This window comes from Rhododendron vialii, chromosome 7a (genome assembly GCF_030253575.1).
Source record: "Rhododendron vialii isolate Sample 1 chromosome 7a, ASM3025357v1".
Lineage (NCBI taxonomy): Eukaryota > Viridiplantae > Streptophyta > Magnoliopsida > Ericales > Ericaceae > Rhododendron > Rhododendron vialii.
In genome coordinates, this window is record NC_080563.1 from 304,886 (window position 1) to 328,279 (window position 23,394).

Here is a 23,394-nt window from a genome sequence, read left to right on the forward strand (position 1 = left end):
ACATACGTTGGACCCTATTAGATAGTTAACCACTAACTCATTTAAAATTTTAAACTTTTAGATAGACGAACAACTTTATTATTTATATCTTCAACACGCTCTCTCACGTGTAGCCATGCTTTCCTTCATAAGGAAGCTAAACACTGTAAGTATTTTAACATTAAGTAGGCGGTGATGTTCGAATATATGATCTATTACCTGCTTTAATACCATATTAGATTGTTAACCATAAACTCATCTAAAAATTTAAGGTATTAGAAAGACGGACAACTTTATTATTTATAATTTCAACAGACCTAAAAGTCTACTCTCGGCATATTTTTTGAAAGAGAGTTCCAACAAATAATTTGGGATAAACTATTTTTTGATTTTGGAGAGACAATTTTGATTATGAATAATGAACAATGCTTTTACGAATATTATGTTCAACTTGGTGCAATCGCTGGGCTTTGGATATTTAGGCCTAGTTTTTTAGAAGTGCTAAAAGTAATATTAAATGGACTTCTTTTTTTTTTACAAAATACAAAGGGAAAAAAAAGTTACTTAAGTACTTGTAGCACTTTTGAAAAATTAGGCCTTATCAATTTTATGTTTTGGGACAAGACAAGCCCTGAAATTTTTTATTTCTTACTTATGCAGAAGTACCATACTGATTTTGTAACTTGTAAAGAAAGAGAAAATGCTTTCTATATCCTCTTTCTCTATATATATATTTTGAGTATTTATTTTTCTCTTGTTTTTTTTCCATCTCTTTCCACAAACGAAAACACTTCCTATTAGGGCTGCAAACGAGCCGAGCCGAGCCGAGTTTTAGAGTGTTCGAGCTCAGCTCGCCAAAAATTTAGTTGGCTCGAGCTCGGCTCGAGATGTATTTACAGAGCTTGAGCTCGGCGAGCTCGGCTCGTTTATGAAACAAATATATATATATATATATATATATAAGTAATCATAAACGAGCCGAGCGAGCCGAGCTCGAGCTCTGTAAGTAATATATATATATATATAAAATATAGTTGGGCTCGCGAGCCAATTCGAGCCGAGTTTCGACTAGCTCGCGCTCGGCTCGTTTCATAAACGAGCCGAACATTTTAGCTCGAGCTCGTTCGTTTGTGTCTCGAGCCGAGCCGAGCCGAGCCGTTATCGAGCCGAGCTTCGAGCCGCTCGCGAGCGGCTCGGATCGTTTGCAGCCCTACTTCCTATACATTTTCCACGGATGTTTTGTGGGGCCCACTTTTGGGTCCCACACAAATAATCCAATCCGTTAATTAATTTTAAATTTTTTTAAGGGGCTCTGTCAAAAATCAGCTCAATAGAATACATTTAAGTGTTTGATCCAATTTTATAACTTTTCATTCAAAATTTTCATTTGAAATTATGAATGAAAAGTTGTAAGATTTGATCAAACACGTAAATGTATCTTATTGAGTTGATTTTTTTGACGGGATCTCTTAAAAAATACTTTAAAATTAATTAATGAATTAGATCATTTGTTTGGGACTCAAAAGTGAACCCCATAAAAAGTCAGGGTAAAAAGGTCTATGTTGGTAGAACGTTTCTTCAACAAATCTAGCGTCTATTTATCCCTCCCTATCTTTTTACATCAAATGTGGAAGAGGCCCGATACAATATATCAAGAGAATATTAAAGTGTCTATGAAATAACAACGGACGGTCTACTTTTAAAACAAATCTGAAAATGAATATGGGTCCGTTGTTTCGTGGACAGTTTCATGTTTTCCTTCCATGTATCCTATCTTTTCTCAATATATTAGAAAATCTACTTAGGCCATCTATAGTGGTATAATCAAAAACAAATTATTTTTAAAGTTAACAATGTTTGTGTAAAAGATGGCTCATAATGGTATAATCAAACTTAACAACATTCTTAGAAATAATTAAATTTTGGGCTTTGAATAACCAAAACTAGAATCCTTTTTCAATAATCAAAATTTGTGAATCTCATATCACATAAGTTAACTGGTTTAAAAATTTGTATATACGCGTGTTTCAAATGGTATTTTCTTATTCTCTTCTTCGTCTGTTCTATATCTCATTTTTTCACCCACAAACTATTTCTCTTTCTTTCCTTCTAAAAGTGAAGTTCATATCTTTCGATCATTTACAATTCAACTCATTATCGCCAGATTAAGGTATTTTACTTTTTTTTTTCCGTTTCTATTTTATTTTTTTTCATTCCTCTCCCTGTGGTTGAGTACATGAAGAATCTTGCATTCTTTTCCAAATCTGGTTTTTTTTTAGTACATTATTATTTTTTCATAATATGAGGGATGGAAGTCACCAATTTCTTCCCCAAAATTAATTGAGGTAATCGATATATTTTTGCCAAAAAAAAAAAAACAGTAATGGAGGGAAGTAATTAATGGTGGAAAACATAAGGGGAGAGTGAGTGAAATTGCAGTAGACCCCTTATTTTGGTTATGGACTAGAAGTGATCATTGTGGACCTCAACATTGTTAAGCTTAGCAACCTTTCAAATGGATAATCAAAAGCTGATGTGTCAACTTTTTGGTTATCCATTTTTTATTATACCACTGTGGATGGCCTTAGGCTCTGTTTAGAACTTATGGAGAGGAAAATTTTCTTTTCCTTTCCATTGTTTGGTTGGGAGAGGAAGATAGAAGTGTTTTAAGTTTAATGAATAGTAAATTTTTTCTCTTATTTTTCTCCCTTTTTCTTTTCCTTTCCTTTCTTTTTTTTTTTTTTTTTTTCTATAAATTCCAAACAGAGCCTTGCTTTCGGCTACCAAAAAGGCCAAAACTGAAAAACATGGCTACTCAGCTGCGATCCCGCCACCGCCTCAAGCTCCCTTCCACCGTCGCTCGTTCTCTTTCAACCACCCCTACCACCACCGACTCCACCCTCGCCCATCCTTTCCAGGACCACATCTCCTCCGTGGAATCCAAGGACCAACTCCTCAAATCCTACACCGTCACACCCCCAATCACTCCCTGGCCCCAACGCCTCTCCCCGAAACGCCTCGTCTCCATGATCACCTGCCAACAAAACCTCGACCTCGCCCTCCAAATCTTCCACCACGCCGGTAACTACCACCCTAACTTCCGCCACAACCACGACACCTACCTCGCCATCATCCACAAGCTCGCCCGCGCCCGCGCCTTCCACCCCATGGAGACCCTCCTCACCCAATTGCGCCAACAACAATCCAATAACAATAACAACATCAAATGCGGCGAAAACATCTTCATTTCCGTCATTCGAAACTACGGCGTTTCAAGCCGCCCCACACATGCCCTCCGCACCTTCCTCCGGATTAAGGATTTCGGCCTCCAACCATCTGTAAGGTCCCTCAACACTCTCTTGAACGCTTTGGTTCAGAACAACCAGTTCGAGCTAGTGCACGCTCTCTTCAAGAATTGCCGGAAAAAGTTTGATATCATTCCGAATGTGTTTACCGTCAATATTTTGGTTAAGGCATTGTGTAAGAAGAATGATGTCGAGAGTGCGATTAGGGTTTTGGATGAGATGCCCGGTATGGGAATGATACCCAATGTGGTGACTTACACGACTGTGTTGGGTGGGTATGTGTCCATGGGTGACATGGTTGGTGCGAAGAAGGTGTTCGATGAAATTCTCGATAGAGGGTGGGTTCCTGATGCGACCACGTACACGATTTTGATGGACGGTTTTTGTAAGGGAGGGCGGTTTATGGATGCTGTGAAGGTGATGGACGAAATGGAGGAGAATGGCGTCGAGCCGAATGACGTTACTTATGGAGTTATGATAGAAGCTTATTGTAAAGAAAAGAAGTCCGGGGAAGTGCTTAATTTGCTTGGCGACATGCTAAAGAAGAAATATGTACCGAATTCTGCTCTTTGTTGTAGGGTGATTGATGTTCTCTGCGAGGAAGGCAAAGTTGAGGAGGCGGGTGATTTGTGGAAGAAGCTCTTGAAGAATAATTGTATGCCGGATAATGTCTTATCTAGCACTCTTATACATTGGCTTTGTAAGAAGGGGAAAATTTGGGAAGCGAGGAAGTTATTTGACGAGTTTGAGAGCGGTTCAATTCCTAGTGTCTTAATGTACAACACGCTCATTGCGGGAATGTGTGATGGGGGAGAGTTACAAGAAGCAGGGAAGTTGTGGGATGACATGATGGAGAAGGGATGTGTTCCTAATGCTTTTACATATAACATGCTAATTAAGGGATTTTGTAAAGTTGGTAATCCGAGGGAAGGAATTAGAATTTTAGAGGAGATGTTGGAGAAATCGTGTTCGCCGAACAAATTGACCTACTCGATCTTGATTGAGGGCCTTCGTGACTCTGGAACGGAAGCCGATGTTACCAAGGTGCTTTCCATGGCCACCTCAAGTGGTGAAATTGATATTGATGCTTGGGGTGCTTCTATACGCAGGGTTTCTGGCAATCCAGATAGCAAGGGAAGCATTCTTGAAAAAATACTGCCACAGGCTGCTACTTAGAGATCATTTTATTGTCCAACTCACACTTGTGTGCCTTCAATCATAAGAACGTCAAAGATCATAGAGCTTCCTTTTCTGCTTCACTTTGGATTCTGAGCTCTTGGGAAGCTGTGACATACTCGCTCAACCTGTAGGGGAAACCTATTGATTTAGGTGCCTAGTCAGGTTAGTTACATATTTACAATTATTTAACGATCATGGCATCAAATTGCAAGTTTTTGAGGAAAGTTACAGGTTTCATGAGAGCATGGTACGGATTGGCGACAAAGCTGTTGCAACTTGCAACAGAGAGAACTTCTTAAGGACTGAATTGAACTATGATTTGGGCTTTGAAAAGTAACCTATTGGACAGAGTGCTTTCTGTTGCATAAGCTTTAATGGATGATGATGAGAAGGGCGGGCTGACAAATATGATAGGCCAACGGGAGGTTGGTAGGCCGTGGTGGTAGCCCGCACAGCACTCACAGAGCCCAGTACATCACAGGGCCCGACCAATTCCAGATTATAGTCATAGGTATGACAGGTACAACGAACCGGCATATGATAACCCCAAAGCCCTGAATATGGTAGTTATTGCGCTGGGTATTGCCATCTAAGAGATTGTTGTAATGATTTTTCTCTTCCTTTTCTGCAAAAGCCATCTTGTGTGCGCATGCAAGTGTGCTATCATTATTGATGTCTTTCCTCATAAGAGTGGGGCGATGGTGCTCATTGACACGGTAGTTTGTGGTGGTTTGAAATAGCTATGGGTACATGATACATCATGCAGGGTAGAAGCTAGTTTGAGTTTGTTTAGTAAGATGTTTTATATCGGAGTTCGTGAATTGCCAGGATCTGGGAGTATTGTTAGCAGATACCTTGGTAGTTCTTTGAACTAATGTATAGTGCATGAGCTTGCAGGTCTTTGATGCCATCCTAGTATAATAACAGACTGGCTGATTTTGTAAAATCTTTCCAAGGTCCTATGTCAAAATGCCTCTTTATATCCCCCTCTGTTGTCATATATATTGACCAAGTGTAAGATTTGTGTGCTTCTATCAATTGCATCCCTGGAAGGGACCAAGGAGTGCACACGACACCTTCTTTTTTACCTACGTAAGGCATGTGCATGATCTTTGATCAAATGCTTGTTTGTTATATTAGGTGCATTTATTTCTCTGACGTAGCTTCACACCTTTTCACTCTCTTTTGTTTGGAGGAAACTCTAACACGTGAGATAGGTTGGGGCCTAATGACTTCTGTTCCTCTATCATTATCTTGTAATTGCTCCTGGAATGCGGAAACTAACAATATGGATAAGCAAGATGAATTGTGAAGACACGTGATTGAAGTATGCTTTTCTTTTCCTTGTGTTTGTGGTTTCTTTCTGGCCTTGTTTTTGTGCATTTTTTTCGCGGGTTATAGGTTTTACATGTCGAAGGTGCAGACTGCAGAGAGAGCATTGTTCTGATCCTGTGTTTATCAATTGAACTAAACCATTTGTACCATCAACTTATTAGGTTTTATTTCCTTTCCTGGGTTTCTCCTGTGTTATTTCAATAGCCAACTAGGTTAGCCACTTGTGCTAGTAAAGCACAAACAACCCTTCTCATCAACTGGTTAGTTTTCGGAGGGACTCTAGTCCATTTCCTTGTCTCAGATCCTCCTCATTTGGTTACCATGGTTTTTGTTTCCCTCTTTCTGTCGTGCCTTTGGACAGCCCAAGAAGTTGGCAAAGGCGTTCGTTTGTTGATCCATGTGGATAGGCTAATGAGCAGCTGTTCTATATAGATACCTGGTTATGGGGAGGGGATGCCTGCTTACACATTACAGTAATTGGATAATTAACAATAGCTTGCATAACGATTCATCAGCTTTGTGAGTATCATCCCATCATCAATGACATTAATCACTTGCTTTATCAATAGTTGAGGTATCCTTGAACATTACATGTAATTGTGATGGAATGAACAATTTTATCCTTCATGTACGATTGTTATCAAATGTCTTCATGTATAAACAATTAAGCAGCAGATTGTCCCAACTCTCGATCAAGTGCCTTCTGGAGCCAGGTTTCTGCATCTTGCATCATCCCAGGGCTGAGTCTCACCATCAGGATGCAGAATTCTGTCTCATTGAGTGCTCCATCTCTATCATGGTCTCCTTCTCTCACCATGGCTTCCAAATCTTCTTTGCTCATCCCTTCCATGCCCAGGAGTGCAGAATTCTTCCTTAGGCTCTCCGCCGTAATCAACCCAGTTGCAGGGTCTGCCAGTAGCCGGAATCCCCACAGAGTTCCGACATGAAGGTGTCTGCATCTAGCTTCTCTGCCCTGACCGGTAACAAATCTTCATATTCTTCGTACTCCCTTGTTGTATCTTAAGTTTCCATTCTGTAGCACAGTTTCTCTTTTATGACTGGGGAAAGACTCTTTTACACGCGTATAGTTGACCGAAATGGTATGTGTTTATAACACTATATGATGTTTATTAAACTGTGTGGGATGGATCTTCATAAGTTGAGGGGTCTATTTCATTAAGGACAGGTCATATCTGAATGCACAATTCGATTCGTTGAGAAACTGGCCATGCTAGTCTGTGGGGTTAACAAGTCTACTATATGTTGTTTCCACTACTTTATATATTCGTGCAATCTGTGGATTTATATTCTTTATCTAACACTTTCCAGGAAGGTGAGTCAAGAGGTAGTTTGCCAACTTGCCACTGCCCAAACGCAAGCATCTGGTAGAATTAGCTTGATTTGTGTGGAGTTTTAGCTTTCTATGAAGCTTCCTAGCTCTCTCTCTCTCTCTCTCTCTCTCTCTCTCTCTCTCTCTCTCTCTCTCTCTCTCGTATATCCTTGGGTTTTTCTTTCTTGTTTTGACTTGACCGGCCAGCGTCTCCCCGCTGCAATTGATGGCAATTTCTTGTGTGAATTGATTTTCCTGGGGAGGGCATGTTATTACTGCCGAAAAATTACTGAACGGATTTTGGAAAGCAAGGTTTTCTTTCCCCTCAGTCATTGCCATTGTACTCCTTGTCGCATGTTCTCGTGTTATTACCTCTTCACCCTTGTTTCCGGCTTCATTCATATCCTGCCATTCTAGACTGACAAGCTACTTTCTTTGTATACCAAAGGTAATTAACCCCATAGACAAAATGTTTGTTTGTTTGTTTTTTTTTAATTTTTCGTTATTGGCATTTAATTATCTTTTCAGGCGTGCCCCGCCACCATCGCTAGCATATGTGTATAGATGACGCAATGCAGACATACCTTCATATGATCATCTTGAGAAGAGCTAGGACTGAGAGATTTGAGCTCTTACACCTCGAAGATCACCAAAGACTGGCATTTGTGCCTTGCACTTGGGAAAGCTTACTGTGAGCGCAGCCGCCTGGAGGGCGGGCGCCCGGCGCTTGCGTGACTGAGTACGTGTGGGTAGACTTTACTGAAAACACAATGACGGCACAAACACTGTCAAAAAATACTTGCAATTAAACAAGTATTCGACAAAACTCAGAGTCGCCACTTAGTTTAGGTCCAAGAACCATGAATGACTCTTATGAAAAAGACTTGATCCTTGCATCACCATAGATGGGTCCGGGGGCTAAGGTACCGAGTGAGAAGGTGTTAGGCATCCACTCCGCCCAATCCGACGATTGGCCTCTACTCATCACCATTGGTTCAAATCATCTCTATCCTAAATGCACGAGACTCTAGCAAACGGATAGGTAGGTTTTAGTAAACACGTTTTTGAAAAAAGTGTCTTTTGCAAAAGGAAAAAATCAATTTGAAAACTACCTCCGTTGAATGCAACGTGCAGAAAAGAAAACAAAAGCATGTAACTTAGAGACCCATTATCATCCCGTATTTACAGGTGATGATCAACAGCCATCCTTAGGTCCTCACACGGTCCATAGATCTAAACTAGCAAACAAAATGATTAATCCACCGTTGCGATTGCCGAAAGGGTCCTTACTTCTAGGGGAAGTTACCCTAAACCTAACGAGCATAGCAAAGGCCTGAATAAATGTAGAGACCCGTAAATTTCTTTATTAAATTTTAATGTTTTATAAAGGGATAAGTGATGGTTTAATGTGAAAACGGTGGTTGTGGGTGAATGTGCAAGAATGTGGGAGATGTGGGTGTCGGTGTAATTTGGTGTATATATGTGTGTGTGTGTGTGGCAGGGGATTTATTTTCCCTCTCCACCTCTCGGTCTCTCACTCTCTCTTCCGATCTCTCTCTCTCACTCTCACTCAAAACCCAACAAATCAACTTCAACCCTTCATCAATCAACCTTAAATCCTTTACCTCTATGCATATTGGAGCTTGAATCGCCCTTGGTAGGAGCTCGGTGACCCGTAGTTGGCTTGGTTTGGAGTTTGAAGTTCTAGGGCTTGCTTAATCTCTTTGGTTTCGGCTTGGATACTCGAGGTAGGGAATTCTACCTCTCTTTATATGTTATTTGAGTGTTCTTGTATCATTTTTGAGCTTGTGTTGTTGGTTATTGAGATTGAATCGAAATCTGAAAGTCCTGTCAAAAATCGTCTGGAAAACACTCTCCCTACCGGTAGAAACTTCTTGCTTACCGGTAGGACAAATAAGAACTTTTCCCTCAACCAGCTCAAACGTACTGCAGCAGCTCAAAAGCTGCTCAACATATCAAGTTTCTACCGGTAGGAACACATATCAAGTTTCTACCGGTAGGTCAAGCTGCTCAAGCTGCCCAACGTATTCATCCACCTACCGGTAGAACTTGTTTGCCTACCGGTAGGCCAAGTGCAAAGTCATTTTGAGCGTAGGCCAAGTGCAAAGTCATTTCGCTCAAAATGTTGGCTCTTCTGTTTGCAATTTCTACCGGTAGGATTTCTTTATCTACCGATAGGTAAAGTGCCGAGTTCTTCTCTTCTACCGGTAGGATTCAAGCACCTACCGGTAGGTGATTGAGCTGCTACAGTGTTTTTCAGCAGCTTTTCATACGTTCTTCTAAATCACTTTTTGGAGCCTTTCTTCGACTCTATTGGCTTCGTTTGCGCATTCTTTCTAGTGTTTGGAGAATAATACCTATTTCATACATAAAATTGTGTCCGTTGGACTTGAATGAACTTATTGGGTTAACTATCACGGAAACTAGGATCAACGGATTGACGTTAGTGGATTACGGATAAAATGTGATATGTTACCGCCTAAATTGAAATGAAAACCGCTGTGAGTAGTTGATGCGTGGGTATAGGTTTAACTTGAAGTGAAAGGGTAGCTATTCAATGAAACGAGAAACATGTAATGTAAGGGTTGAATTCTGTTGAACTTGAAGCTGGGAACCAAATATGTGATTTGGATATATGGGGTCCCGAGCACCCGGAACATGGATCGGATGTACGGGATCTTAAGAACCCGGAATGAGAACCAGATATACGGGGTCCCTAGAACCCGGAATGAGAATTGGATGTACGGGGTCATGATCACCCGGAATGTGAATTGGGTATACGGGGTCCTAATGCCCGGAATGTCTTTCGATTGATATCGTGATGTGACGATGTGAAGGATTTCTTGTGTGCCCATCAAGTATCCATAGGGAACTTATGAGATACTAAGAGGTTGGAACGTAACCATATGAGGTGGATGTGTGAAGATCGAAAGATGAGTAAAAAGGAATTCAAAGGACAAAGATAGGTTAATTGACAAGAGTGAAGTGTTCGTTTACGTTCTGAATTTCTAATATAGTGCTTGTGTCTTATCCATGCTCCTTTGTTATCCGAAAGTCTATGTTTTATCGGCATCTTTCATCTCATTTGCATATAGAGTTTGCGTAGACTTTTCTACTGGGCTAGTGTAGCTCAGACCTTATATTATTTTTAGGTGCTAACCCGGATTAGTAGCTTGCATGACTGGAACGCTTGAAGTGTGGACATACCCCCTTTTTGAAAGCTAACTGAAGAAGTTACTATTTATCTTTGTAAATTTATTTTGAAAGATGTATTTGTAACTTAAGTTGTAACTCTTTTGATTAAAGAATATTTGTAAACTCTTAACTCTATTGATACTCGATACTTAAGTTAATTTGGGCCGTTGAGCCAATGATGTAATATTTTGGGAACTATTGGACTTTGAAATGCAATTACGAAAATGGGAATACTGGATTCTTTTGGGTATCGTACGAAATAATTGTGAGGTCTTATTTATGAAAATCATTTGTAATTATGTTAAAAATTGAGGACGTGACAATTAAATAGGTGCATATAATACAAGACTTTGAACTAAACAAAAATAGGAAACATGCATGAACATGGCTGAACAAACATGCAATATGGATGGATTATGAAATTAGCTAAAATTGGAAACCTGATCGGATTAGGAAACTTTCCAATTAGGAAACCTGACCAAGTTAGGAAAGTAACCCGATTAGGAAACCCGACTGGATTAGAAAACTTTTCAAATTAGAAAATCGGGTCAAATTAGGAAAGTAACCCGATTTAGAAACCACATGCATCGACAAGCTACTCACGAGGGCAGAACAACTACCCGGCAGCATAACGGCAGGATGAACCTTATGCTAATATGCCACGTGCAGGGGTAAAACAGTAATTTGACATGCTGGGTGAAACCGGCAACATAACGCCTGTAAATAGATGATATGCACGGGGGTATGTGGACAACACAACGGTATGGACTCAATGACTAGTATGCATGCGGACAACATAACAGTAAGGGAAAAATAGTAAATATGCATATGGACAACATAACAACTAGGCGTGGATGCATGTGCGAGTGGTCATACAGATAGAGTAATGACATGGTAATCTATTCAAAGAATTAAATGTGCAACACGACGACTAAACATGCATGGAGGGCAAAACAGTCATTACACGTGACCTACCTAAACCCTAGATTAACATGCTTAAACAAAAACTACGCTAGCATGCAACCTTAAAACGAATTAAAAATCCTAAACTTGCATGAATTAAGCAAGAACATAAAATAAACCATAAGCATGCAACTAAACAAGAACTAACTAAGCAATAATTAAATGGCAACTAGAATAAACTAACTAACTAAGCAATAATTAAATGGCAACTAGAATAAACTAACTAACTAATAAAGAAGATAAAAATGAACGACATTCCTTGACTCCACGAGACCAAGCGGACCGCCCTCAAGAACTGAGCGAAAATGTGAACTAGATTGCCCGTAGAGGAGCAACCTTGATCCAAGATGCCTTTCGGCAGCCTAACGGCGTAGAGAAGGCTTTACTATGCTCGAGTACTAGCCAAGGGACTTTGGCTTGCTCACAAGCGAATGATGTTTTTTGAACGAATGTTTTGAACAATTTGAAACCTATGGAGGTAAGGGGTTTATATAGGCTTGTCCGCGGGGAAAAACGACTTGGGTTTTTGATGTGGGACTGCAGAAAACACGAAAAAACGCGAAAACCGAGGAAAAACAAAATAACGGCACCGTGGCACCACAAGAAGGCCGGCTTGGCCTTGGGGGAGAGCCGGCCTGGCCTTGGCCCGTGCTTATGGGCTCGGGCAGGCCTCCCTCAGTCCAGGTTTGGTTTAGGTCTGTTCCAATGCGTTTCGGGTTGATTTTTGGGTAAAAAACAGTGACGATTTGGGCAACGATGATTTGAGCTAAAAATAAGACTTTTATGGGCTAAAAAATGAATTGTTTTATGGATTAAAAGACTCAACATTTTCAAAAGAATATTTTAAAATGAAACACCACACGATTTAAAAGAAAGCTTGCAACCTGACAAAAATATTTTGAAAGAAACTACGAAAGGCTTTCTTCGAACACCAATGCATCAAGATTACTTCTCGAGGATAACCAAAATTGAAAACAACATTCTCATCATTGGGCGGCCACTTGGTGGGAGGCTTAAGCATTACGGACTACTAAATGGGTTGTCTACACTTATGTACTTTTTTTTTTTGATCCGCCTACACTTATGTACTTTGTGCTCTCTCTTTTCTTTTTCTTTTTTTTTGGTAATTACTATGTTCTTCATACTTCTTTTACTATCATTTTTCACTTTTTCTTTGCCATGAGAGCATTTGACATCAGCAACTAGCAATAAGTCGACATTCAGTCGTATTTTATACCCCTCAAAAAGTGGGAGTGCACAAAGAACTCATCTGAGAAAGGGCAAAATGTGTCTTGGGAAATTAATAATAGACAGAGTGCATCTACCAAAAATGAGGCGAGAGACTTGAGAAAATTGCAAAAACTGAAAGTAATGCGAACATTTAAAACTGCATTTTTAAAGTACTCGCATACTAAAAATGCATTAAACAAGTCCGTTCATAGATAAATTCATGTGGATTGGGCAGATTCGGGTGTATTTAGGGCCGGTTTGGCATAATAAAAAAGTCAGATTATTTTTTTTATCTCTATTTAATTTTTATCTTATTTGTTGTTTTTGCATCAATTTTTGGGTGATTATTTTGACGTGATGAATTTAAAAGGTACAAAAGTATGAACCAGATTAATTTTTTTTGAATATACACAAAAATAATTCAAAAAGTCTATGTTTTGAATAATTTTTGTTTTAGTGAACTTTTTTTTTAACATTTTGATTTTATTTTTTGAATTTTTTTTTAAAGTACCGAGTAAAGACAAGTGAATTGAGAGAGAGAGAGAGAGAGAGAGAGAGGTGCGAGATGGTTTTACGAGCTGTCGGTCAGGACGCGCCAGAATGATCCATATCCGATAGACAAGCAAGGATCGTCTGCAGCAGGGACGAGTCGGCGAATTTAGGGTTTCTTGACCTAAAAGCTCCATCGGATTGACCAGAAATTCTCGTAAGTTTACGCATTACCCATATGTTTTTTTTTTTTGATAATCAATTACCCATATGTTTGTTTGTAACTTTGTAAATAAACATGTGTCTCAGATTTCTAATTGGTACTTGATCATAGTTCGATGATATAAGTTTAAGAGCTTAAGTTTGTGTCGTCAATTGGTGAATTTACCGTGAGATGCTCTAACGCTGTAATTAGATTTTATTCAAGAGAGATAATTATGTGTAGGTTGTATAGAATTGGTCAAGCTACAGTTGGCTACATGGAGTTTGTAGATATATGCACTTAACCTCTAATTGTCTTTTGATAACATTCTATCGGATAGAGAGCATACATAAAGCATCATCTTGGAATTTTGGAGGGAGGGAGTAAATGGAAATAATGGAAAAAGTGAATTTTTTTTTTGAAAGAAGTGAATTTTCTTGCTTTAGTTTAGTTGGGTGGGAAGAAGTACTCTTTTCCATTGAACTACTATGTTTTGCACTGTTGATGAGAAATTCATTGCAGTTGCAGGGTTGTGTTACATACCTAGAGCGATGGAGTTTTGCCCAAGTTGTGGGATCTTGTTGCAATATGAGTTACCCAATATGAGCTGCCCAGCCAGATTCTTCTGCCCAACTTGTCCCTATGTATGTCATATAGAGAGCAAGGTAATTCTCCTAATAAATCCCATCATCTAATGTATTCTTTGTCAGCTGCCCATTACTCTCTATGTACATTTGCAACTGTGTTGTCAATGGTCTATTGGGCATTTTAAAGGTTAAGATAAAGAGAAGGCAACATTTGGTTGAGAAAGAGGTTGAACCCATCTTCTCCAAAGACGACATGAAGAATGGGCCCACAACCGAAGGTATCTTTCTTTTATGCTTTTCTACCTTTCATGTTGACCTTATTTCCTTTATTGTGTTTGTTTTGATTGATTGATTTAGATTGTAATTTGTCTTTGTTAATGGTACTTGATGTTGGAATTTCCTTGGTGTTGAAAACCTTCTGAACATTGTTTGTATTCGTCTCTCTGTGTGTTTGTCAAGTAGTGTGCCGTGAGGATATGATTTTGTAATCAAAGACGCCTAGATGAGGTTGTTCACCAATGTGTACGCAATTTTTTATGGTTTTTGTTGATTATGGTGCTCATGGGTAGAATGTGATTTGTTAAACTGCTTTATCAGTTATCACCAATTGTCCTACAAGTTTAAATTGCTCGGAAATAGGCCCAACAACAATGATCAAGCTATCTGATCCTCATCGCCACTTACATGGAGATGCAAAAATTTATACATATAGAGAAGCAAACTAAACTTAACGGTAAAGAAGAGACTTCAATCTAAGACATCTTTGAAATCAAAGCTTTGATACCTTGTTAGATTGATTGTAACAAAGTTAAAACTTTTAGGGAATTGACTCAACTATGGATAGTGAGAAGATGCTCTTTATAAACACAATTGATTTGGTACTGATGATTGCCTAGATACAACAATTAATCACCATGCATTTAGCACTCGAAGCAACAATTCAATTACGTACCAATTAAAACTGCAAGCTCTTCAGGAAAGGAGCCAGAGCGACCGGGTGAGAAGGATCACAATGGTAAGGTGAGTAGTTCTTGAGAATTAGCCACCTCGAGGACAGTAATGTTTGGAGTAGTATTTGCTACCTTGAGGATTGAAATGTTTGAGTAGCTATTCACCCCAAGCCTCTCAACCACCATTGTGTGGTGTTGAAGGGCCTAAGTCACCACGTGACAGTGCCCCAAGGGCACTAAATAAATTTTCTAAATGTTTGGACAGAAACTATTAGAGAATGGTTGAGGATTTTTTTTGCTACGCAACTACTGTAGCAGTAGATTAGGTTAAGTAGATTGATGCTTTAGTCTCCGGCCAACTCTGACTTAGTCTTAGCACTCATATACTCCACAAGTCTACATTTAATCTAATTCATCCTAATTTCACAATCTATGGTCTATTGCAAGCAATTCTCAGTTCAATTAAGCATTAAACCTCCAAGTGGGGTGAAAAATCACCGGAGTATCAAACACTACAAGGAAATGGCGGGTGAAAGAGTTTCTCACAACCCACGACATGAATTTTCACATTCATCACGTCAAACCTCCTTTCTGAACCTTTGCTGATAGCTTCCCGTAATCTCCCCGATGCAAATCCTCGAATCAAGACCTCGTCACTGGAATCCATCAAGATCTATTGCCACAAAAGGACTACTGATAATGTAGATAACCTTATAGTTACCCACACTAGTGGGTAAATAGCGAGGTTTCCTCCTTGCCCTTAAATTTGAATTCTTCTCTTGGATGCTTTTCGAAACTCCTAATTTGCTAGTCAGGAAAATTAGATTCCTATAGATGTTGGATTAGTTGTAACAAAGAAAACCATACTTAGCAATGAACTTGTTCATGAAGTATCTATGGCACCTATTGAGGAGAAAATTTTAGCAGTTAACTCAAAGATCATTTCATGTCTAAGAAACCAATGTGGAAAGGATATGGTCTAAGAATTTTCGTCAAAGAGAATGAGTAGAAAGTGGCCAGAATGAGGTTTTGAGAAAGAGAGTCACCTATGGTATTATTGAAGTTCAATGCTGGATAGACCAGCAAAAGAAACGAATTATGTTGCTGGCCTGAGAGATGGGAATCAGGTTTGTTAGTTGTGGTAGCTTGTTGGTGCTTGTGCTTGTGATTTTGAATTCATCGTTCACAGATTTTGGTTCACACTCTGTAGCATGGGATAATCACTATAGCGAATGGCGATTTTTTATTTTATTTTTGAACCCTGGATATCTTTGAATTCTCCATATCTCTGTTAGACTATGTCTACCATTATGTCAAGGAGTAATGGATCTAAGTCAATCAAATTATCATTTTTCATTTTTTTGTAATCTGTTGGTGGACAGAGTTATTTATAAATGGAATCATAAGAACCAAAACAGATGTAGTGATATGTAGCTTAATTTATGTTCACATTTTTCTCCTACTCTGCAGCAACATGTCCAAATTGCAGTTTTGGGAAGGCTGTTTTCCAGCAACTTCAGATCAGGTCAGCTGATGAGCCTATGTCGACATTTTATTGGTGCTTGAATGAGAAATGCGGACAGCAGTGGCGTGAAGACTAAATATTGCCACCTCTTCCTCTTATGGCCGTTTTTCCTATTGCATGAGAATCCCATTCGGTTTGTCCAATTTTGGATTTTCTTGGACAATTGAATTAGTTTCTTTCAGCTGGATTTGCTCTAGGGATAAGCGTAACATTCTCGGATCTACTTAGAACTTGTACAAATTAATGCACTGTTATCAAATCCCGTAGCTGTTTTCTTTTATTTTCTTTCGTGTTCTCCATTTTTTATTCTATATTGACTGTATCCAATTTGTTTTGATTCTTGAGTAGTGGTTTTCTTATTCGAATTTTTTTTTTCTGTGGAGCGGGACATTACTATTTACTTGTTTGGATAAAGCAAATGTTCTACAGCTTTAGCTTTTAATTTGGGTGGAATTCTCTAAATTTTATTTTTAATTCTATCCCCATAGTGGAGGTGCATATCAAACTACTTGTGAGTCAACATTTACTTTCCATAGTTCAAGAATACTCTATAGAGTTCTTGAAGATTTAGGAATGTTTCAGAATATTTTAGAGTAGTCTTGAAAGATTTGGAATTATGTGGAATGTATCACAACATTCTAGAAAGTTGTGAAGAGTTCTAGAAGGATCTAGAAGTCTGGGAACATTTAGAATATGACGAGGCTTGAAGATGCTAGAAGATTCCGGAAGTTTCAAGAAGATTATAGACGTTTGTGGAGTCTTCTAGAACATAATGGAAGGGAATGAGCCTAGAATGCTCTAGAATGTTGAAAAAGGTAGTGCATAGGTATATAAAGGGTGAAAAGCGATCATTTTGTGGTAAAGAAGAATCACCAATTGGTGAACAATTGGGTAAGGGAGAACTTATGTGGGGGATGTCACCAAGTGTGGGAACATGAATTATGTCAAGGATGTTTAGAGCCATGTAAAGAGTCATAAGTATTTGTGACTAGACGGAAGTTTATTGATTTGTTGTGTTCCTTTGCGTGCACATGGTCAACAAAACTATGTTCTTTATAAGCTAGTTGGGTAATTAATTTCAGATTATAACACGACATTCTACTACACTAATATACTATTATATAGTCGAAAATATGTAACATTTTCTTCTCTCCCTAGCTATAGAAAGGGGCTAATAGATGTCATGAGTTCTGTAGAGATTACAAATTATAAACTTACACGTCCATAAAAGAGTTTGAAGCACAGTTGCAGAAAAGAAAAAAAAAAATCCTTCTTCCACAACCAAAGTACTACATGAAAATGAAAAACCAAAATAACATGTTCTTTAGTGAACAGCCACCTTTTTTTTTGTCATCCATCTCTTCCTGGTTGCCTCAAGTGCTTCCTCCCTTAACCTTGAGAGTTGTTGAAACCATTGTCGATACTGAGCGTCAATTGCATCAAGCTCCAACTTCAGCTCAACGCCCTGTTCTTTCTCCATCAAGGATAAAGATGAACAGCAGCTTGTCAAGCTCATAACCTTAGAAGTTCCACTCAAGTCAATAGAAGTTAGTTCTGAGCTCTTTGCCAATCCATTCGTTAGCGTAAATTCTCCACCACTATCATTTCCTTGCAATTTAAACTCGTCAAAATACAAATCCCTGAAATCTATCTCTGAATCATACCCACTGAAGCCTATAGAGCTTTTACCAATCCCATAATCAACAAATCCACACGTTTTGTAATTCTCTGTAGAAACCTCTTCAATCATCTCAGAAGTAAATGATGCTTGTGATTCATTATCTCCCAAATTTGCCAAACTCGGAGAACTATTTAGTTCAAAAGAACTAGAACAAGCCGAATTGTTATGCAAGCTACCTTCATTGGCTTCAACATGGCCTTCTTGCTTAACTGGTAACTCGATGGGACAAATTGAATCACTACGGTTTGTAAGGGTTTGGTCATTGGAAACTCCTGAAGATCCTGGATGCGGATTTCTCACTCCACTCAAATTGTAAACTGATGAAGGTTTCCAATTAGGTACAATTCTCATTATTAAGTAGTCAATGAACTCAGCAATGAATGCCACATTATGATATGCTAACTCTAGGTGCTCAACCATCTCCCTAGCGATTGAGAATGCAGTGTCTGTATAAAGGTAGAATTGAAAGTGTATATTTCTTACTTGGCCTACACATAAGAAAAGGGGGATGTTATTTTATGAAAAAGGCAACAGTATTATCTACTATAAAGGAAAGCAACTAATAAATATCCACATACCATTTGAGTCAGCAATTCGCAAGGTCAATGAGATTGTTTTGTCATCATTTTTTGTTCCAGTTAACCTAAATTCGTTGTCTTGATGTATCCTCTGTAATTCTACAACTGGACCGTGTGGGCTCCCAGTATTGGAGTCTGTGCATACAGAGTGGTTATATTCAAGATCGATATCCATGGAATGGGGCCCAGAATTCAATACACTTGATGATTGGGGAAGTTTGTTGGGTAGCTGTAAAGGATCAAGAATAGGCTCCTTTAAAGTCTCAGACTGGAGAAATGGATCTTTAAGCAGCTCCTTTGCAGGCAACCTTTGAGATGCTGGGACCAAACATTTCTCAATGAAATTTTTAACTTTAGGATCAGTCACCTTGCCAAGAGAAGCAGGTTTAATTCCCTGAACCGCAACAAATTGCGAAACATATTAATTTTATATTTTCTACCGTCTAGTAAAAATTAATGACGAAGCTAAATATGGGTGAACTTACTGAGGTAACCTTCTTATATATTTGAGCTGGATTCTTGCATTCAATATATGGATAATCACACGTAACCATTTCTAACATGCACATTCCAAAAGAATATATGTCCACCAGTTCATTGTATTCCTCCTCATATAACTCTGGAGCCATAAATTCAGGAGTTCCTACCACAAATAAAAAATAAGTCAGAAGTCCTTGCAATGATTCTTTATTTTTTTCTCAGCTCCAATGATTCTTTCTTATGATAATTAATTTACGATAATTGTCTTACCAATGACACTCTTAGCTGTCGGCTGCTGCATAACAATTGCCAATCCAAGGTCTCCGATTTTTATTTCTCCATGGTTTCCATTAACAAAGATATTATCACATTTTAAGTCCCTATGGATAATCGGAGGGTTCTGACTATGAAGATAGTCCAAGCCTCGGAGAATTTGTCGAGCCCAATTCTTTATAGCCTTCATGTCAACACTTTTATGCTTGTTACGATATCTAACAGGCAAATGGTACAAGATTACTTCAACAACGCAAACTAGATAAACAAATGAATTAGAAACAGTCAAGAGAACTTACTGTCTCAAACTCCCAGATGTGAAGAGTTCAGTGATCATGTTCACGGTCTTTTTCTTGTCATCGACCCAAGAATCATAAAACTTGATGATATTTTCATGTTTCAATGCTTTAAGGAGATGGACTTCGGAATACAATTTTCCAAGATCATTTGGTGACTGCAACACATCATCAATCCTCACACGGTTCCAAGCAACTTCTATACCATCAAGCTCATCAAATGCCTTATAGCTACAAATACAAGTCAAGGAAACAAATTAGTTCCCATAAAGTTAATAAAAGTTTCTTTCACTTGAGATTGCATTTTGGCTTCTAGCTAATGTGCTTAACTGCTACATTAAAAAAAGTTTTGGAAGCATACACAGTCTTGAATGCGCCCTTGCCCAGTAATTCATTGTACTGTCATAGCAACAAAAAAAAAATGTTATCAAAGAGATGATGTCATGGGAATAAGATTAAATGGTAGAAATTGAAGACTCAAACATGAATAAAATGTGGCTGGTAAATCAAACCGATACTAAATTATGGGAAGTACAGTGCCTAGAAGACCAAGGACTACAGAAGCTGTGGAAACCATAAGTCTCAAGCTACTCTACCTTATTTCCAAGAGCTTATTCTTGCTTGATTATGATTGCCATGTCATTTTTCTGCTAGTTGAAGTTTTGTAGGTTCTCTCCCTCCATATAGGAGAGATGGATTTCCTTTCTGCAGTCCTGGATAATCAATCGCAGTGTTGCCTCCATTTTACTGATGTTTAGTTTGTAACAAAGCAAAATTGAAAAATCCTAGATTGCCTAGGTTCATAAATGATTTGCTATGTTCAATCTCTTAATCAAAAAATTCACCAATTAAAAATATCAATCAATCACACAAACGAAAGAAAGCAACCAAATAGATGAACTTGCTAAATTGGGTGCAGATCATCTTGGGTGCTAAACAAACAGATGAACTTGTGTTTGTTAAAAATGTGGAGATCATCTTGCTAAATTGGGTGCTGAACAAATAGATGAACTTGTGTTTGTTATGGACATGCCTGTCGCTATGAGAGAATTTGTCTTGAGTTGAGAGATAGCTTGAACATCAGGCAGGTGCTAGACTAGTTCCTAAGTCCCCTAGTTTCTGTAAGACTAACTAATACGTGTTTACCCCTTATGTGGTACTCTGCTTTGTAATCATTTTATGAAATTCCATTTGACCGAAAAAAAAGAAAGCAACCAAATAACGAATTCAACGATATACATGAAAAAAAACCCTGAAAGGGTAAATGTATAGCAACTTATTGAAAAACCCTCAAAAGACCGCATATTTATTAGCTGCAAAATCTGTCCGAGTTGCTCAAAGAACTTCGGTAGTTTGTATGAGTTCCTCAAGTAACTTTTTGAAAAATGTTGCCATATATCAAAATCCTTGATTTTCTTTCCTTTCTGAGTTGATATATATCGAAATCCTTAATTGCCTTGAAACCCTTGATTGCCTTGATTTCCTTGGATTTCTTCTCCTTCAATTACCTAAATACTCGACCTCTCAATTATACCCAAAAAAAAAACTTACGAGGATTCGTGGTTATGCTACCAATATTTTGTGATCTTGTGTTCCTGGCCTTTAAGCAAAGTAATGAGATTTTGTGGAGTTTTTGTTTGGGTCTCTTGTGGTGCATGTTAGTCACTAATTCTTACGATGTAGGTACGAAAAGGCATACGGTATGCGTTTTTTTCTTTTCTTTTTTTATGAACATACATAAAATTATAGCAGTTGTTCCCATATGAAAACAGAACGATAATTCAATCATTGAAATTCCACAAGCTAGAGAATGGAGTAATTGCAACCGTGAATGCGTTGTTGAGAAAAAAGGCTAACTAATCATTGACCAGAGGTAATTACTCCTATTCCTATATGATGCGCAACAAACAAACAGCATGAGCCTAAGAAGTCAGAACACACGCTTGAATAGAATTATTCCACATATTAAAGTAGTATAATTTATATTATTGAGTATCAAATCAAAGCCGTACATCAAAGTAACAAAATCAATACAATTAATACGGAACGATGCCCAGTCAAAAAGGTTACAATGCTGTATATAGATTACCCGAACGTATCGGCCCCGCGGGTCTTTCTCTACGTAATCAGCATCACCAAACAAGCCATTGTTATTCAACCTAGTAACGGAGTGAGGCGAACCCAACCCAGAATGGGAATCCATCCCAATTCCGGCAAGAACTAATAATACTACTACGAGAAGCGGTAAGAAGAGAAAGAAGAGGTGTCCCCAAATCCTAGTCAAAGGACGAGGAACTGAATGCAGGCATGATTGAGGAGGGTTTCGGAGGCTATAGAATAGGGATCGAATGTCGATCTCTGACGCAATTGGGATCGACATTCAGACGCGAGAATAACAAGAGCTGCATTGAGATCAAAAAAGCTGGACGATGACAATGACTTGGTGAAATTAGTCATGACCCCAGCAAATCCAATTGAGATATGTGATCTTTCCCTCATTCCAGCTTCCTCTGAATCACCATTTGCCCTATCCCATAAAATTGATGGTGGTGCTGGTTTATATAATTGAATTGATGAAGGAAAGATTATAAAGATTGAAAGGGAAGGCTATGGAGGAAGAGGGAGAGAGTGGAATGGAATTCTGGGGAGAGATTGGGAAAGGGTAGAGAAAATAGCAAGGGTGGGATTGATTATAGCCGGCTGTGAGAGAGAGAGCGCGAGCGGAAGAAAAGGAATGAACCAACACGTGTGTGGTTGATTTAAATAAACGTGAAATTTAAACATTTTCCAATTGGAGTACAAAAAGTTGAAACTGTAACTAATGCACTTGGACCAATTACTACTTGTTAGTAGATTCATCACGGGAAATTTTGGAAAAAAGAAAGTTATTTATATTGAAACAATATTATGAACGCAAATAAACGACTTAACAAAAAAAAAACACAGATGAACATGAATACATTTGGATGCAAATTTTGACCACAGCAAATAACTTCCGCACAATAGATGTAGAGCCCACATACATCTATCTTAAAATTTTGAAGGGGCATTCATTTAGATATTTGCGTATCATAACTTAACTTGACAACATATATTACCATCCTTTCAATTTAAAACATATACTTAATTAATTACCTTACAAAATAAAAGTATACGTTATATTTCATTCGATCATGCCCTATCCTCTCCCCTTAATTAGGAGAAAAAGTGAACAACCATTGACGTTACATAATTTATTTTTGGTTATATAAAGAACTAAAAATGGAAAGGGTTTTTTAGTCCTTTCCTCTTACGATGAAGGAACCAAAAAAAAAAAAAAGAAGGCTGCATTTGTCTTTCTTTTTGGGTTATATTCCAGAAGAAATCTAGACAATATCCAACCCTAATATCAAGGGCATCAACATCCTCCCTATATCAATTCAATCCACAATCTCTGCATAACACTAGGCCAACTACTATTAAATATGTTCGTTAAGTTAATAAACAAGCTCGAACATGAAGCGAACAAGCTTGCGTTATTTGAAGTTTAATTGAGTAGGCTAATTGAACTCGTGTTTAACGGATCCGAGCTGAGCTCATTTAAAATTGTAATCGAGTTCGAGCTCGACTTGGCTCGGCTGATTTAATATTGAAAAGGTTCGCCTCTATAGGCGAGATTTTCATCAGAAACAGCCTAGTCTGTCACGATTCACGAAGGGACTGTCGGTTGGAAACGGCGGTTACTGTTACAGTTTATTTTGCCTTACCAGGTCTTCATCTTTTTTACACTTTGCCAGTCAACAATATGGAGTATTCG

General features: G+C 38.4%; 3 protein-coding genes and 1 pseudogene across 4 annotated transcripts; 2 read left to right on the forward strand and 2 right to left on the reverse strand.

The window, feature by feature from the left end:
* The first annotated feature begins 2,768 nt into the window (after positions 1-2,768).
* LOC131334542 (pentatricopeptide repeat-containing protein At5g16420, mitochondrial) lies at positions 2,769-5,460 on the forward strand. The gene has a single exon (XM_058369614.1). It carries the CDS (start codon positions 2,787-2,789, stop codon positions 4,458-4,460), a length of 1,674 nt encoding a protein of 557 aa, XP_058225597.1. The 5' UTR covers positions 2,769-2,786; the 3' UTR covers positions 4,461-5,460.
* Positions 5,461-5,868: 408 nt separating this feature from the next.
* LOC131334862 (calcium-binding protein KIC-like) lies at positions 5,869-7,530 on the reverse strand (annotated as a pseudogene).
* Positions 7,531-12,545: 5,015 nt separating this feature from the next.
* LOC131334545 (uncharacterized) lies at positions 12,546-16,718 on the forward strand. 2 transcript variants are annotated; one of them, XM_058369619.1, is made up of 4 exons: positions 12,546-13,243; positions 13,751-13,893; positions 14,003-14,093; positions 16,236-16,718. In XM_058369619.1, the coding sequence occupies exons 2-4, from the start codon at positions 13,780-13,782 to the stop codon at positions 16,364-16,366; spliced, it is 336 nt and encodes a 111-aa protein (XP_058225602.1). In that variant the 5' UTR covers positions 12,546-13,243; positions 13,751-13,779; the 3' UTR covers positions 16,367-16,718. The 2 variants fall into 2 exon arrangements, with proteins under 2 accessions (XP_058225602.1, XP_058225603.1); XM_058369620.1 differs by having other exon boundaries at positions 13,075-13,247; positions 13,757-13,893.
* Positions 16,719-17,422: 704 nt separating this feature from the next.
* Positions 17,423-21,730, reverse strand: LOC131334544 (serine/threonine-protein kinase WNK8-like). The gene is made up of 7 exons (XM_058369618.1): positions 21,688-21,730; positions 19,960-19,997; positions 19,602-19,829; positions 19,300-19,520; positions 19,035-19,192; positions 18,550-18,943; positions 17,423-18,459 (listed from the first exon to the last, which is right to left on the reverse strand). The coding sequence occupies exons 3-7, from the start codon at positions 19,637-19,639 to the stop codon at positions 17,615-17,617; spliced, it is 1,656 nt and encodes a 551-aa protein (XP_058225601.1). The 5' UTR covers positions 19,640-19,829; positions 19,960-19,997; positions 21,688-21,730; the 3' UTR covers positions 17,423-17,614.
* Positions 21,731-23,394: the final 1,664 nt, after the last annotated feature.